Source organism: Dreissena polymorpha, chromosome 10, assembly GCF_020536995.1.
Source record: "Dreissena polymorpha isolate Duluth1 chromosome 10, UMN_Dpol_1.0, whole genome shotgun sequence".
Taxonomy (NCBI): Eukaryota; Metazoa; Mollusca; class Bivalvia; order Myida; family Dreissenidae; genus Dreissena; species Dreissena polymorpha.
The window spans coordinates 35,321,419-35,336,969 of NC_068364.1; the positions used below are offsets into that span (position 1 = coordinate 35,321,419).

General features: G+C 35.1%; 1 protein-coding gene across 1 annotated transcript; it reads right to left on the reverse strand.

Annotated features, from left to right (window-relative positions):
• Positions 1 to 1,175: 1,175 nt before the first annotated feature.
• Positions 1,176 to 10,996, reverse strand: LOC127848371 (uncharacterized). Its single transcript, XM_052380793.1, has 4 exons — positions 10,842 to 10,996; positions 9,490 to 10,705; positions 7,110 to 8,843; positions 1,176 to 2,649 (listed from the first exon to the last, which is right to left on the reverse strand). Exons 2-4 carry the CDS (start codon positions 10,649 to 10,651, stop codon positions 1,265 to 1,267), a joined length of 4,281 nt encoding a protein of 1,426 aa, XP_052236753.1. The 5' UTR covers positions 10,652 to 10,705; positions 10,842 to 10,996; the 3' UTR covers positions 1,176 to 1,264.
• Between the last annotated feature and the right edge of the window lie 4,555 nt (positions 10,997 to 15,551).

Here is a 15,551-nt window from a genome sequence, read left to right on the forward strand (position 1 = left end):
CTTGTAAAGTAAATACTTACAATAAATAAATACTTATAGAACGAATGAATAGTAATAGGTCGCGCACACCCTTTTTTGAACATTTCCTTACATTTCTAAAATTACGCTTTGATATAGAACAAGAAATAGCCTTAAAAAACGATAACCTCGAACAATTTAATACAACTTATCAAAGATTACTTGACGGTCAGTTTTGAGCTTCCAGCGTCTCCTTTTTTATAATTCATTGCTTACTTAAACACTTTTTTGTTTGGTTTCTTTTCATATTGCAAGAAAAAAATTACCCATGGTTTAAACACAATTATCACTTATTTCCATGCAGATTGGGTATATTTTAAAGAAAAAATATTTAAAACAAAACATTCCATTGTACGTGCATATACGCAAATAAGTTGCAGTGTTATCTTCTTGAAGAAAAAATGTTTACAATGTATGTACATGTATAATTTTTTGTTATTTAGTAATATTAAAAAAATATATATGTCTCACTTAACATTACTACGTCTTTTTTTTCTATTCGAGATAATAAATTGAAACGCGCATTTTTGATTCTGCAATTTGAATGAGTGTTTGACATTTTAATACTTTAACATGCTTTTTTAAATGAAAATGACATATATATATATATATATATATATATATATATATATATATATATATATATATATATATATATATATATATATATGTATAGTGTTTAGAGCCGACAGCATCATGCGTGCTTCAGAGACACTCTTCGTGTTAAATATTGTAAAGTTTTTTTTCTAAAACGAATTGTTTAAATAACAATATCAACGTTTCCAAGTTCGAGTTTGATCCAAGCAAAGCGATAACCATAGGTAAACAAGTATTGGTTAACGTTTTATGTCCAATATACCATATCTGCATTGCCAGAATGTAAGGATTGTGAAACATATCAGTAGCTCAAATAGACAATTAGTTACACCAGGAGTTTAAACATTTGGCATAATAAGTAGCTTGTGAACAATATGTAATACAATATAATCTAGACATACGTACTTTTAGAAATTAGAACGCGTTGCAAAGAGTCTTTGACTGACTTGTTGATCTATTTCTTATTTTTATTACAACATTGCTAAACAGATCATTTTCAGAGTGATGTTTGACATAGACAATTCCCTCAATCTCCAACCTCAATGTATTATCATGTAAAAATTATTCAGTTTATTAACAAGTTATCTTAAAACATTAAGGGCATTGATGATGTTTACATACGTATTATTTGCACAGTTTATGTTTAATTTCATTTGACCATGGCTGGAATAACCTGAATTCGCAGTGAAATTCGATTGATGATTTCTCGAGATATACTTTGAAGGTAAAAGTTATATGCATCATCATCAACGCTATCGTCACCATGATCATCATCAACAACACCTTTATTTGCACGTTCAGACCAGGCAGAATCGGCAAAATCAATCCACTTATTCAAGTGAGTCGTTCGGTCATATATTTGAAATCGTTTGACGGCAACTTGCTTCCGGTTTTCCAGTTCCTGATAAAAAGCGATGTAGTCTTCCGGTTGAATTCGTTTGAGATATAAGCCATCGAAAGAAGAAGACGCACAATTAAATGCCAGGTTACCTTCAAGCGCTTGAGTACTTGCGAACAACTTGTTAACCAGTTCGCGTAATTCGGATGGAAGCAAAGCATCGCAGTAGAAATTTAAACATTTCAATGTCGGAGGTAGCTTGATGTCGATATATGTGTGCAGATGTACTGTAAGCGAGTCCAAGTATTTTAACGACGATATTGTCTGTGACAACAGCGATGCATGCTTAACGATCAGGCTTCCATAATAACCTCTCGAACTCAGACTCTTGATATTTATACCACGGATACTCTCCGAAAGACAACGTGTCAATATCAAACCTTCCGTTGTTGAACCTCCCAGACTCAGACCTTTGCTTTTCAGACCATGAAGTGCCTTCCACAGACTTGGGCTATCAATATCCACTTTAATGCTTAGCGTTTCCAGCTTTGTGAGCGTTGAAAGTGACTGCGATATTGAATCTACATCTTCTTCTTTAAAACCTCCTCTCCCACCATCAAGACTAAGACACTTAATATTCAGACCACGGAGAGCCTTCCATAGACCGGGATTGTGTACAGACGCTTTAATACTAAGCGTTTCCAGTTGCGTGAGTGACGAAAGCGAATGCGACAAAAACGATACATATTTCACTTCCAAATCTCCAGACCAACGACATAGACTAAGACTCTTGATATTACGACATAGACTAAGACTCTTGATATTTAAACCACAGAGAGACACCCACAGACCGGGACTGTAATTCCCCACCAGTAATATTTTTAATGTATTGTTTAATAAAGCCATATCTGTTGGTTGTCCGAACATTCTCATGCCAACACGTGCATTTGATAAGTTGGCTGCGTTCTCTGCATATGGTGTTATGTACGGGTTTTCAAGATCAAACTGTACCTCATGATCGAGTGTCAGCAGCACGCTGAACAGGCCGCGTAGCAAAAGAGGAGAGCAAGTTAACCTCGAGAATTTAATGTATTTTATACAAGGCAGCAATTGGGTAGAGTACTCATACTGTGCCCTGTCTGAACTTTTAAGAGTAATCCAGACATGAACATCCGCTTTGGCCGAACTGCCAGTATCTGTAAAATAAAACAAATATTTTACAATTTACAACTTTAACGACCATGCTTATTAGGATCGAATTGATAGTGAGTGACGCGCGTTGTATTTACTCTATTCAAAATTAAACCAATTGAAATAACTAAACTGTAAATAAAAATATCCATTTACATAATTATGGTTTAAAATTGATCTATTTTTGTTTAAACAAACGAAATCGTAAGTTGAATCGTTTGACTATTAAAACATGCTAAAACATATAAATATAACTGCAGCATGTATTATCTGCATGTATTTATCAATTATTCTTTACCTAATATGTTGTATGGTAGATGTTCCAAATAAAATAGTCATTCAGTCTTTATATTGACACAACGAATTTAAAAGTGTTAGGGAGACAACCCATTACAACATATTATTAACATATTGATAGTGTTTGATTTCCATATATTTTAACTGCCATAACACGGAATGATTTCCTATTTAGACGCGTTTCTACTGTATAATTTGTTTTTAATGTAATGCGTATATTTTAAACATAATCGGGGGGGGGGGGGCAGTCATGATTTACAGTCACAAATTGGGATGGTATAGGAAATACCAAATTAAAAAACCTAATTAACAAGAGATGTGTTCGTCAGAAACACAATGCCCCCTATTGCGCCGCTTTGATTTTTTTTGACCTTTGACCTTGAAGGATGACCTTGACCTTGAACTTCCACCACTCAAAATGTGCAGCTTTATGAGAACGCCGCTTTGAATTTATTTTTTTTACCTTTGACCTTGAAGGATGACATTGACCTTGAAGGATGACCTTGACCTTGAACTTCCACCACTCAAAATGTGCAGCTTCATGATAACGCCGCTTTGAATTGTTTTATGTTCTTTTGACCTTTGACCTTGAAGGATGACCTTGACCTTGAAGGATGACCTTTACCTTGAACTTCCACCACTCAAAATGTGCAGCTTCATGAGAACGCTGCTTTGAAATTATTTATTTTTTACCTTTGACCTAGAAGGATGACCTTGACCTTGAAGGATGACCTTGATCTTGAACTTCCACCACTCAAAATGTGCAGCTTCATGAGAACGCCGCTTTGATTTTATTTTTTTACCTTTGACCTTGAAGTATGACCTTGACCTTAAACTTCCACCACTCAAAATGTTAAGCTTCATGAGATACACATGCATGCCAAATATCGAGATGCTATCTTCAATATTAAAAAAGTAATGGCCAATGTTTAAGTTTTCGGACGACCAGACGCCATATATTTGACATTTGATCTTGAAAGATGACCTTGACCTTTCACCACTCAAAATGTGCAGCTCCATGAGATACACATGCATGCCAATTATCAAGTTGCTATCTTCAATATTGAAAAAGTTATGGTCAATGTTAACGTTTTCGGACAGACAGACGCCATAAATTTGACATTTGACATTGAAGGATGATCTTGACCGTGACCTTTCACCACTCAAAATGTGCAGCTCCATGAGATACACGTGCATGCCAAATATCAAATTGCTATATTCAATAGTGAAAAAGTTATGGCCAATGTTAAAGTTTTTTTCGGACGGACGGACAGACTTACTGACATACTGACATACTGACACACTGACATACTGACGGACGGTTCAACTGCTATATGCCACCCTACCGGGGGCATAATTAAACAAGAATATGAATCGATCGTCAACATTGACACGTGTTTTGCATGAAGTGTTATGATGCGCATATCTCTGCGCACATGTTATTGTATTGCATGCTTCATCGACTAGCATCGTAGCAATTGCTCTTCAAACTTTGAAAGTGATAACAATGATATATTGTTTGTGATCATGCGATTAATATCGATAATGACGCCAATGACAATGATGCATAGATAACTTTAATGACAATTAAGCTCGATTGATCGTTTTTGGTTCGGGTACTACCTTAAAAAACTCCGGGCACTTTAAAGAATACTACAATGATTCCGGTAACGGAAAATATACAAAAACGTACCCGGGCATACTAACGCTTAATTTGTCGTTGTAGGCTCATTTTCCAAATTAATTATGTGCCTTTGTATATCAATATTTTGTTAAAAGGTCTCTACATTATCGAAAAACATACTCAAAAGCCTACGGAGGCAGGTTTTGTTAACAGAGAATTTTGTTTCGTTCAACGACATCGGATATAAGGCGGGAATAAATCTTTCTCGTCAAATTCTTACCCGCTACAACAAGTGCATTATTTACTGAGTTTCACATATATAGATGTAGTATTGAAATAGACAGACACGAGCGTGTCTTTAAGAATGAGTTAACACGCAATCTATATAATAATGGGTAACGCTGTCAATAATCCAACTTTTGATACAAACTTTCCTTTTATTTGAATTGCCTAAATTGTATGCTATGAGCAAACCATTTACGAAAACTGAAATGTATATGTCTTGAGTGACCATCGCTTTGAAGTAAAACTATTGTTACAATACAACGTTGTAGCCCAATACAAATGGGGGGGGGGGGACATCATAGCAAAAATTGCATAATACTTCACGAGAATACTTGCGTTTTGCAATAAAAAACCTCAGCGAACACAAAATGCGTTTAAGATTGATGTTTCAAAATCGTTATTTTAGAATAAAGGTATTTGCAACAGTAAATTATGCGAATGACACATTAAAATTAATTTGGATAGAACTACGGAAGACTGTGTGCGTATATAGCGCCATACTATAGAGGAACAATGTTGATGTGGGTGTATTATTGTATTGTAAGCAAATATTGCATTGATTGGTGTGATGAATATGTTATACTACCACGAGTGAAATTATTGTCCGACTAGACATTGCAAACAGAAAAAAATGCTTATAGTTTAGTTCTTATTCAATAAATAAACACAACAATTAAAAGAACGCTTACATGTCGTTTTTGAAAAATGGCGGCATCAAAGCATTTGCTGAACACCGTCATATATAATTAATGTTGTGGAACGTTTCATAGTGTTTCGTTATTGTAGTAATGTTTATATTCTTCGTGGATTCATAGTTTACACATGTTTGTGAATATTATTGAAACTGTTTTGTGTAAAAGAAAAGTAACTGTCGCAGGTTGACACAGGTAATTGATGGAAACATAATTTGGTTTGTCTTATTTTGTTTGCTCATCGAAACATAAAACAAACATAAATTTTGTATTGAGAGAATGTTCTTCTACCAAAAAAGTTTAATATTAGACTGAGAGGCAATAGCATGCGCAAGTTGGTAATAAAAATAAAGTTTAGTTTTATTTTTTACAATGTATAGTTGCATCAAATGCGTTGTCCACCATTTTAAAGAAATCGCTTCACATGATGATACCTCTCCAAAATTGATAAAGTAAAATAGGCAGCGGTATATCTGAGATCCAAAATGACTCAGTAGTCTTTCTTTAATAGAACGTGTATTGTAAACTATACAAATGACATACTATCAACTTGCCAATGGAGAATCACATGTCAAAAAACCTTAAATATTTCCATTAGAAGTTTGTCCTTTTGGCTTTTGTGTATATATGACAAGAATTCAAAATGAATATTATTATATCATTTTTCTGTATTATTATTTTGACACAGTACACTTTTGACTTTTTGCGAATATGACAATAAAAAATATCATATGATCACAAAAACTATAACATAAAATGTTTATAACGCTGTCATTTAACCATATTTTTAGATTAAAAAATATTTCATTGAAAATAAATAAACATTACCTATAATTAAATGATGTACACACATGCACTCACTATCACCAATAAAGGGCCACTGTTTACAACATCCCCCCCCCCCCTGAAAGATCAACAGTGGGAACATCTTTTCACAAATTTGTAAAATTATACATTTATCCAAGGGAAATATACTTTTCCTAGTTTGAGCGCAGCGAATTAGAGGAAAATTATTTTGCTCTGTATGCGAAAGTCTCCTGTAGAGGTCGCTCAGTGTATTGTTTTGGCTGGTAAATATGCTCGTGGTATAGTCATTCGGCTTTGCGATACGAACCAGAGAACACGTTAATTGTCCTAATATTTTATTGGATATAAAATATTGACAAGTATTCTAGTGAAAATGATTATCTGCAGGAATATAGTCAGTTGTTGTTTTTTGTGTGTAAACTATATGAGTGTTAGTTCATGTAATAGTTATGAAATCTATATCGGATATATCAAAATGTGAATTGTTCACATTTGTTTATTGTCATACGTTATAAATGTGTCATCTGGTCGTACGCATAGATACCGAAATACAAGCTGTATTTCCAACTTATAAAGTTGTGTATGTTGTTTATTTAGGAGACGTATGAGGTATAAGGAAATACTATGCAACAATTGTTGTTGATTCGATTATACTTTTTCGTGAAATAAACGATAGTGACCCCCAATTGGTGTGGCCCCCTATTTGCGAGTTGACTGTATGTTACATGTGCATGTTATAATATTTAAAAGTATAGTTTACCTTTGAATTCTATATATTGTCCGTAGAGTTTTAATGTATCCAACTTGTGGCACGATGACAAGTCAATCAAAATACTAGATTTAGACTCTTCACTCGCACGTAAAAATGAAGTCACAGTTAATGACAAGGCATTTGGCGCGTTCATATTCCAGATGTTCTGTAAAACAGGATTCTTGATCGAATCGAATAAAAAAACGAAGCTTAAGTGACTGTGTCGCAAGTTAATATCAGTCTGCATATTTGCAACAGCCTCAATGTAACCATCGCAGACAGTGTCTTGATGACGAAGTCCGCAGTAATCTCCTAATTTTTTTTTCCTAATAGCCGCCAAGGCACATTCTTCCATCAATTGAGAGAGTGCATTCGCTGCTGATATTTTTAATCCACACAGGAATACAAAAACTAAGTGGATATCAAGATAGGGGCGCCGTTTGAGGTTTTCAGAAATTACGTCATAAATGACGTTTTCATTGCAGGCGATATGGTAAGCAGCAAAGAATTCCTGGACGCTTTTGTGTATAAAGGAAAACGTTGATGTGGATCTTACTGCAAACAATGTCTTTGTTTCTGTTAAAATACCGGCTTTCAGAGCAAATTCTGTTTGTGTGTCGTCTAAAAATGCGTCTATTTCTTTAGCACCAAATACAATCGAATGTTCCTGTGTATCTGAAAACAGCAAACAAAACGCAGCTTCAGCAATGTCGATGACGTTGTCAATATTTGGTTGTAGGTATTGTGTCTCTGTAAAACATTTAAATTGCGGTTTTTGAAAGTATTTCCTTTTACTGCTCGCCTTCTTAAGAAGACTATCAAGCACGATGCTGTATATTTCACACATGGAGCCTTTCAGTTTTGTGCCTTCTACAAATGAACATACGATGACAGAAAACATCATTGGGGATGACACTAATGCGCCGATTTTCAGTCCCCGTATGTAGTTCTCAAATGCGGCTTGTCTTTCGTCCAATTCCTCTTTATCTACCAAACAACTCAGAATAATTCTGCTCAGCTTGAAATGATCGTTTATTCCTTCTAGTTGGAACAATCGGCAAATATCAGAATGCTTAACTTTTCCTTCAGCCAATTTCCAAGGTCGAGTTGTAATCAACAGTATACAGCGGCTGTGGTTTTCGACCAGTGTTGGTAGGTTGTGATGACCTCCAGAACCTGTCCACTCATCTAGACCATCCAAAATTATCAAGCACCGTTCACGTTTCATGATCTCATTAAGAAGCGCATACGCTTTTTTACGATCTTCCTTTGTGTGTATATTGTTTATAATTTGTTTTTTAATCATTTCTGTTACGTTAGACAACTCAAACGAATTTCTCAATCTGATATGAAATACAAACATAAAGTCTTGCAGTACATTTAAATCATCAAACATACGTGATGTGTAATCGAACTGAGAACTTGACTTCGGAGGACTAAGTTTGCATGATTTGTTTAAGCACCAGTCCAAGGCCAACTTTGTCGCGAATGTGGTTTTACCAGACCCCGCCTCACCTTGGAGGAATATTCTTGTGTTCACTGGGTCATCTTTTGAAAACATATCCTTGTACTTTGTAACCTGTTTCTCTGTTTTTTTATATGTCCCCTTTTCTTTACACATAAGGCAAATTTTGGGCGGCATATACATATCTCGTAGTAGCTCATCGACGGCGTCATTTAGTGCAGATATGGTCACGTGACTTAATTTGCTGTTGTAATAGTTCTTGATACATTGGATAAGTTCTGAAATAATGTCATAAAAGTAATAGTGGCTGTAGCCGTCGTCGTAGAGGTAGTAGATGAAAAACTACAAGTAGGAGTGGTAGATCACAGTCATAACATATTTCTTACTACAATTACAATGTCCTGCTAATATACAGATTATCGAATTCGCTGAACAAGTATTCGTATATAGTATGTATATTTTATGTCTGTAAACATGCATGATAATTACGAACACGTGTGTTTACTTTCAATTGTGAATATGTTATTGTTACGGAGAAATGAATGTTATATTCATAGTTTCAAGTCATTATGTTGATTCATTTGAAGTCAGAGGTCTGGGTCGTAGTCAAAGACTTAAGATAAAAATAACCAAGACATGTTTGACGCATCAAATAAATTACGTAGCAATTAATTAAGAATGAGTCGTTGCACAAACACGAGCATAAAGTTGGGGAAAACGAAACTATGTGTAGAATTCATCGCACCATTGCATTAAGTTTCGAGCTAAAACCCCACACATATCTTGTTATGAACGTTTCGTTTGAAATGAATTATATATAATTATTTGAAAGCATTGTTTAGCTTTTAATAATTGTGTATATGTATGTATTATATTTCGTTTGATGAAATAAACTTGTGTGGAAAATTAAACCTTTTCACGAACCTGCTACGCCTCGCTCGTAATCCTCAGGTGCGTTTGTATGTTTTGACTGTTCGAGGCGCTGTTCCACATCATGTATCTTTTTGTCAAGGCGTTGTTCCCCATGATAAACCTTGTTGTCAATGCGACGTTCTCCAACCCATGTCTTGTTGTCAATGCGTCTTTCTCCTTCCTGGGTATTGCGTTCAATGCGTTGTTCTCCATCATTTGTCCTGCTTGTTATGCGTTGTTCTCCATCATGTGTCCTATGTTCAAGGCGTTGTTCTACTTCCTCTGCCTTAGTTTCAATGTGATGTTCTCCATCATTTGTCTTGCTTGTAATGCGTTGTTCTCCATCTTGTGTCCTTCTTTCAATGCGTTCTTCTATTTCCTCTGCCTTGCTTTCAATGCGATGTTCTCCATCATTTGCATTTATTTTAATGCTTTGTTCTCCATATTGTCTTCTTCGTTCTAGGCGTTGTTCTACTTCCTCTGCCTTACTTTCAAGGCGTTGTTCTCCTTCATGTGTCTTGCTTGTTATACGTTGTTCTCCATCTTGTGTCCTTAGTTCAAGGCGTTGTTCAACTTTTTCTGCCTTGCTTTCAAGTTGATGTTCTCCATCATTTGTCATGCTTGTTATGCGTTTTTCTCCGTCTTGTGTCCTACGCTCAAGGCATTGTGTTGCTTCCTCTTCCTTGCTTTCAATTCGTTGTTCTCCTTCACGTGTACTTATTTTAATGCGTTGCTCTCCATCTTGTGTCCTCAGTTCAAGGTACTGTTCTACTTCCACTTCCTTGCTTTCAATGCGCTGTTCTCCAGCATTTGTACTTATGCAAATGCGTTGTTCTCCATCTTGTGTTATAATTTCAAGGCGGTGTTCTACTTTCTCTGCCTTTTTGTCAATGCGTTCTTCTCCATCATTTGTACTTATTTTAATGCGTTGTTCCCCATCTTGTGTCATTCCTTCAAAGCGTTGTTCTAATTCCTCTGCCTTGCGTTCAATGCGATGTTCTCCATCATGTATCCTGCTTTCAAGGCGTTGTTTTTCATCGTGTGTTATGCTTTCAATTCGTTGTTCTCCAGCGTGTATATCGACTTCTAATTTGTGCAGGCCTTCTGTCAGAGTATTTTCCGCCCGTATAAACATTAGTTTTACATCCTCTTTCGTCTGATCAAGTGTTTGCATGGTTTCTTTCAACAGCTTACCCAGATCGCTCTGGGACGTACGATCATTCTGCAACTGAATTAAATGGTTGTATTATGTAGCATGTTCGTTTATAGTCCAAAAATTCATAGTAAAAGTATAGCTACGCGTTTAAATAAGTGCTCAAAAATTGTTATCAACTGTAGGCAAACAAATAATCAGAAACATTTACATCAACAAGATTCTTGAGCGCTATCGTCGCAGATGGATCTTGCAACAAACAAACTGAGTCAGCCAGTAGCGTGGGCAATGTTTGGAAAATGTTCTGTAGATCAACCTCGGTTAACTTGTTTTCGGCTGTATGACGTACATCTCGGCCTATCTGACGAATCTAAATAACATACAACCAAATAAATATTAGCATGTATAATTATGTTTTCATGAAATGTTTATTTAAAACTGATGTTGACGGTAAATATACAGTGACATTGTGATAAATGCACATTTAATCAAGTAATTGCACAGTTTACATGAAATTACTTTAACGACCTGTATAAATTCTAACATCTGAGATTGGTCACCTACCAGCAACACCATCATTTATCTTAACAAAAATTTGAGCCGCGCTCTGCAAAAAGGGTGTTTAATGTATGTTAAAAAAGTGTCATCCCAGATTAGCCTGTGCAGTCCGCACAGGCTAATCAGGGACGACATTTTCCGCCTAAACTTGATTTTCGCTAAGAAGAGACTTTCTTCAAACGAAACCATAAAAGTGAAAAGTGTTGTCCCTGATTAGCCTGTACATACTTCACAGGCTAATCTGGGACAACACTTTACGCACATGCATTAAACCCTTTTTTCACAGCGCACGGCCCATTTATATTTCTGCTTTACCTTTATTAGCAGACATTGCGGATCAGGTGGAGGAGGTGATAAACATGCGGGGGAGAGACACTTCTCGAAATGTATGCAATTCAACATTATGTTTATCAAACCATTAAAGTCGGATTCCTTAACAGAAGATACACCGGTATAGCCGTCGGGAGGAAGGAAACATTTGCCTATTTCCCAGTAGTCTGTTGTCCAGTTTTCTGCATGAGTGTTCCGCCAGGACGGCTTGCCGAATCTGTGCATTGATGCGATATTTTGTTTCACTGTATCACACGTTTGGCAGTGCTGAGGTTTATGTGATTTATGAAAAATGCAATTATTCTTGTTTTTGCAATATGGTAATGTTGGACATGATATGAGTTGTTCAATGTGACAATTTCCACAACTTCTGCCGACAACGGTATGTATGTTCCGTAATTCTGTTTCCACAAAATTAACCAGTCCTTGCTTTGTCACATTGAGCGCAAAGCTAGCCTTTAACCAGTTATTTGTCTCCTTGTCATTAAACACGTTGGTAATGGCGGCCATTTTTCTACAGCAATATGCTCCTCTCAGTTTTGAGCTCTTTTAAGGGAATGCCTGATTGTGACATAAATTCTCATATCTGAAAGAATCCTCTCGCCAAATTTCTCTCCGAGTGTATGATAGGTCCGAAGGTCTGCGTCAGACATCTACAAGAACATATTTGCAGGTTAAAAACTCATACGGTGGGTATCGAAGAAACCCTACAAACATTTGAGCGGTTAATCAGCATACAACTAAGGTATTTATTAATTTAACAGACCTAAATGTCAAACCTTCTTTAGGACGCCCACTATAAGTGATATTCCAATCATATCTTAAAGGGACTGTCAACCACGACGACGTAGAAAAGAAAAGTTGTAGAATAGCGTATTTGTTATAATTATTAGTTTATATTGATTAAAAGATCACGACTGGTATATTACATTACATAAAAATAGTTGTTAAGTTTTCATATTTTGAGTATATTTGGTAATAAATTTTACTGGGTATGTCTACCAGGTAACTACCAATCAACTATAAATAACGCCAGTAGATTGATCATCATCGTCACGTGGTAAACCCAGGAGTTGTAATGGTGCATGCGTAGTGAATTGTATATCTAATATAGAAAATGATCAATCTACTAGCGTTATGTACAGTGTGTATATCGTTATGTCAGCTATTTTTGCGATGTACTTTCGATTTCACATTGCGAAATTTCATTATCAAATATACTGATAATATGATTTTTTTTTCAAGTAATGTAATATACCAGTCGTGATATTTTGATAATATAAACTAATAATTGTAAAAAAAAACACGGTATTTTAGAACTTTTCTTTTTTTTGTCATTCGTGGTTGACAGTCCCTTTAAAGATATGCATTTGGGATGGTATAATACGTAATATTCATATTGCATTGACCACTGTAAGCAAAGTACATTTCTTTGAAATATACCGACAATCATTACGATGTTATGTTGCTATTTTGAAACAAGGAATGGCCTGCATAATAATCTGAATTTTATGCGTCATTTGTTAAAGGGAATAAAATGTAAAATCGGTGATTGATTTAGGATTCTGATGATTTGCAACTAATCAGTCACTATTGAAAATTATACTGAATACTGTTTGAATAAGATAAAACAATCGCTCATTTTTAAACCAAACATGTATAATACAATGATGATTTGGTGTATTCACATTTATGTGAATGGTATCATATGATTATGTACAAACGCACATGCTAATTGTTCTCGATATTGACTTTCTTTTATCGATAAAATTTAGATAGTATAAATGATGGAAAAGAAGGTTTAAATTATTTATATTTTAGCACAAGACGTTATAAAAAGAAAAGGATAGGTCTTGTTTATGTTCACATTATTCAATGTTTTCCTTTACTAAAAAAAATAGTGGATCGTATTCTTGAAGATTGATCGCAACTGATCCATTTTCATTTGTTAATGGCGAAGTTAAAAAAACGAGAAGAGACCTTGACCATTTGCATTAGCACACACAGAGAAGCATCGGTATGACTGTTACATTCGCCCCTTTCAACTCATTTCCATAGCAGTAAAATCAGTAAAGACGGCGGTGGGTCGGTTGAATATACAAGAACATTATAGTAAACACTTGAAGACTTTTCTGACGCAGCACTGTTCAAACTTGGATATCTCAGTTATTAGTTAAGATTTGGATACAAAAAATGTACGTGTGCTCATTTGCCTACTTTGTGAGCAAGCTCACGATGCAATTATTCATCCTTGACGATCGGACGCTTTAGCAAGTGGGGTATGTATAGTTCAATTTCATCATTTAATGTGGGTTCTTACATCAGGATATCATAAAACTAGTTTTGGAAAAAAATAAGGCTCATATGAATATTTAAAAGCGCGATTTAGCAAATTGCAGGTTACCGGCAAGTGTATCTTACGCAACACTTCAAATTTTACTATCTCTCTTATCAGTAAAGATTTTCATTCAATATTGCACGAAATGCTATGATGCTAATGAGAAGGTTTTGCATTTAATGCATTCATCGTACTAGAACATAAAATAAATTGGCGTTTGTTATATAAAATAGTTATTTCGTTCGGGGCTACTCGTGGAATAAGTTTCCCATGACCACTAAAAGTATGCACTGAAATCAACAAATAGTCTTTATGTTATTAGTCCTCCAGTTTGATGATTGAACTTTACTGTGTAAACGGCGTTTTTTCCCCAAAGGGGAAAGGTACCTGTACCCCTACAATAGGAAATTTTTCGAGTTGTGAAATTTTCAAATTAGGAAAAAAAACGAGTCGCGAAATCAATGAATTGCGGAAAATTCGAGTCGCAAAATTGATGAATTGGGAATCTTTAAAATGCATCTTATCTCTCATTAGGGGCTATATTCTGCATCACAAAGCATTTTTAGCTCTAGGTTTAAACAGAAAAACTATTAGTGATAATATTTTGACAATCATATCATGTCATGTGAAAATTGTGTTATTGCCACTTCAGTAGGAATCTGCCTCTCAATGGAAAAAAACAACTTCTAGTGATAGGCATAATCACTGAGGTTGCATAAAAATAATATTAATAATTTTTTTAAGCCCTTAAAAGTCTCACAAGCCCTGCAATGTTTTATGTGAGTTAAATTAAAAACTTAAAAAACAAAACAAAAACAACAACAATGGAACTTGGACTGGTTTGAAATCTTTCAACAATAGACCGTTAGAATAGCCACACATAACCAAAATGAGTTTTTAGAGTTGAATGCTTTAACAACTATTTTCAAAGGTTAGTCTTATATTTTGTTGAGATTTTTTTTCAAATCATCAAGTAAGATATTAAGATCATCTGCCATAAAATGCTATATGTTGTAAATAACTTTAGTATTATACACACAAGTCTCATTATATTTTTATTACTTTAGTTTTCTACGCAACGATGTCCGGCGAAAATAAATGGCCGAAAATGAAAGGGTCGACGATTTCAAAAGATATTTCCAGGGAAAATAAAAGGCACTGGAGATTGGGAACTGCACCTAGGATCGTTGGGAACGGTAGATATGGAGATTGGGAGAGGTCCGGTGCTAAAATTGGGAAGCCTCCGGTAGGCTTTGGGAAAGGTGCCGTTCCCCGGTACTAGTTAAAGAAGGGAAAAAAACGCTGGTTAAGACACACACATGATATATTTTTAATCAAATGGAGATTTTAAAGAAGAAATATTGGCAATTTTTTTCTCGTAATTGTCATTGTTTTCTCACATAGCGTATACTTAAAACGATGACTTACCTACATTATATTCATTTAACAATATCAATCACTCAAAATGTGTATACTTAAACCTTGTTTTCAATGACATGCACAAGAAAAGAGTCGCATTTTATTTATCGCTTTTTAACTAAACCTTCTACCGTATTAGTTGAAGCGCATACCAAGATATTGGCTAAATTTTGCCAAATATGCTATCTTAAAACACATCAACTGATACAAATGTATCTGTAGCGACACTTGTTTATCATTGGTTATATCATCATTAAACGTGCCCATCAAGTGTTT

Bases quoted from the DNA above. Each gene is read 5' to 3' on its own strand.
- LOC127848371 (XM_052380793.1), bottom strand. From the start codon at position 10,651: ATGCAAACACTTGATCAGACGAAAGAGGATGTAAAACTAATGTTTATA. The intron at 8,844-9,489 runs GTTCGTGAAAAG...ACATTATTTCAG, and splicing joins TTACGAGCGAGGCGTAGCAG to AACTTATCCAATGTATCAAG. The intron at 2,650-7,109 runs GTAAACTATACT...TTTATTTTACAG, and splicing joins ACAATATATAGAATTCAAAG to ATACTGGCAGTTCGGCCAAA.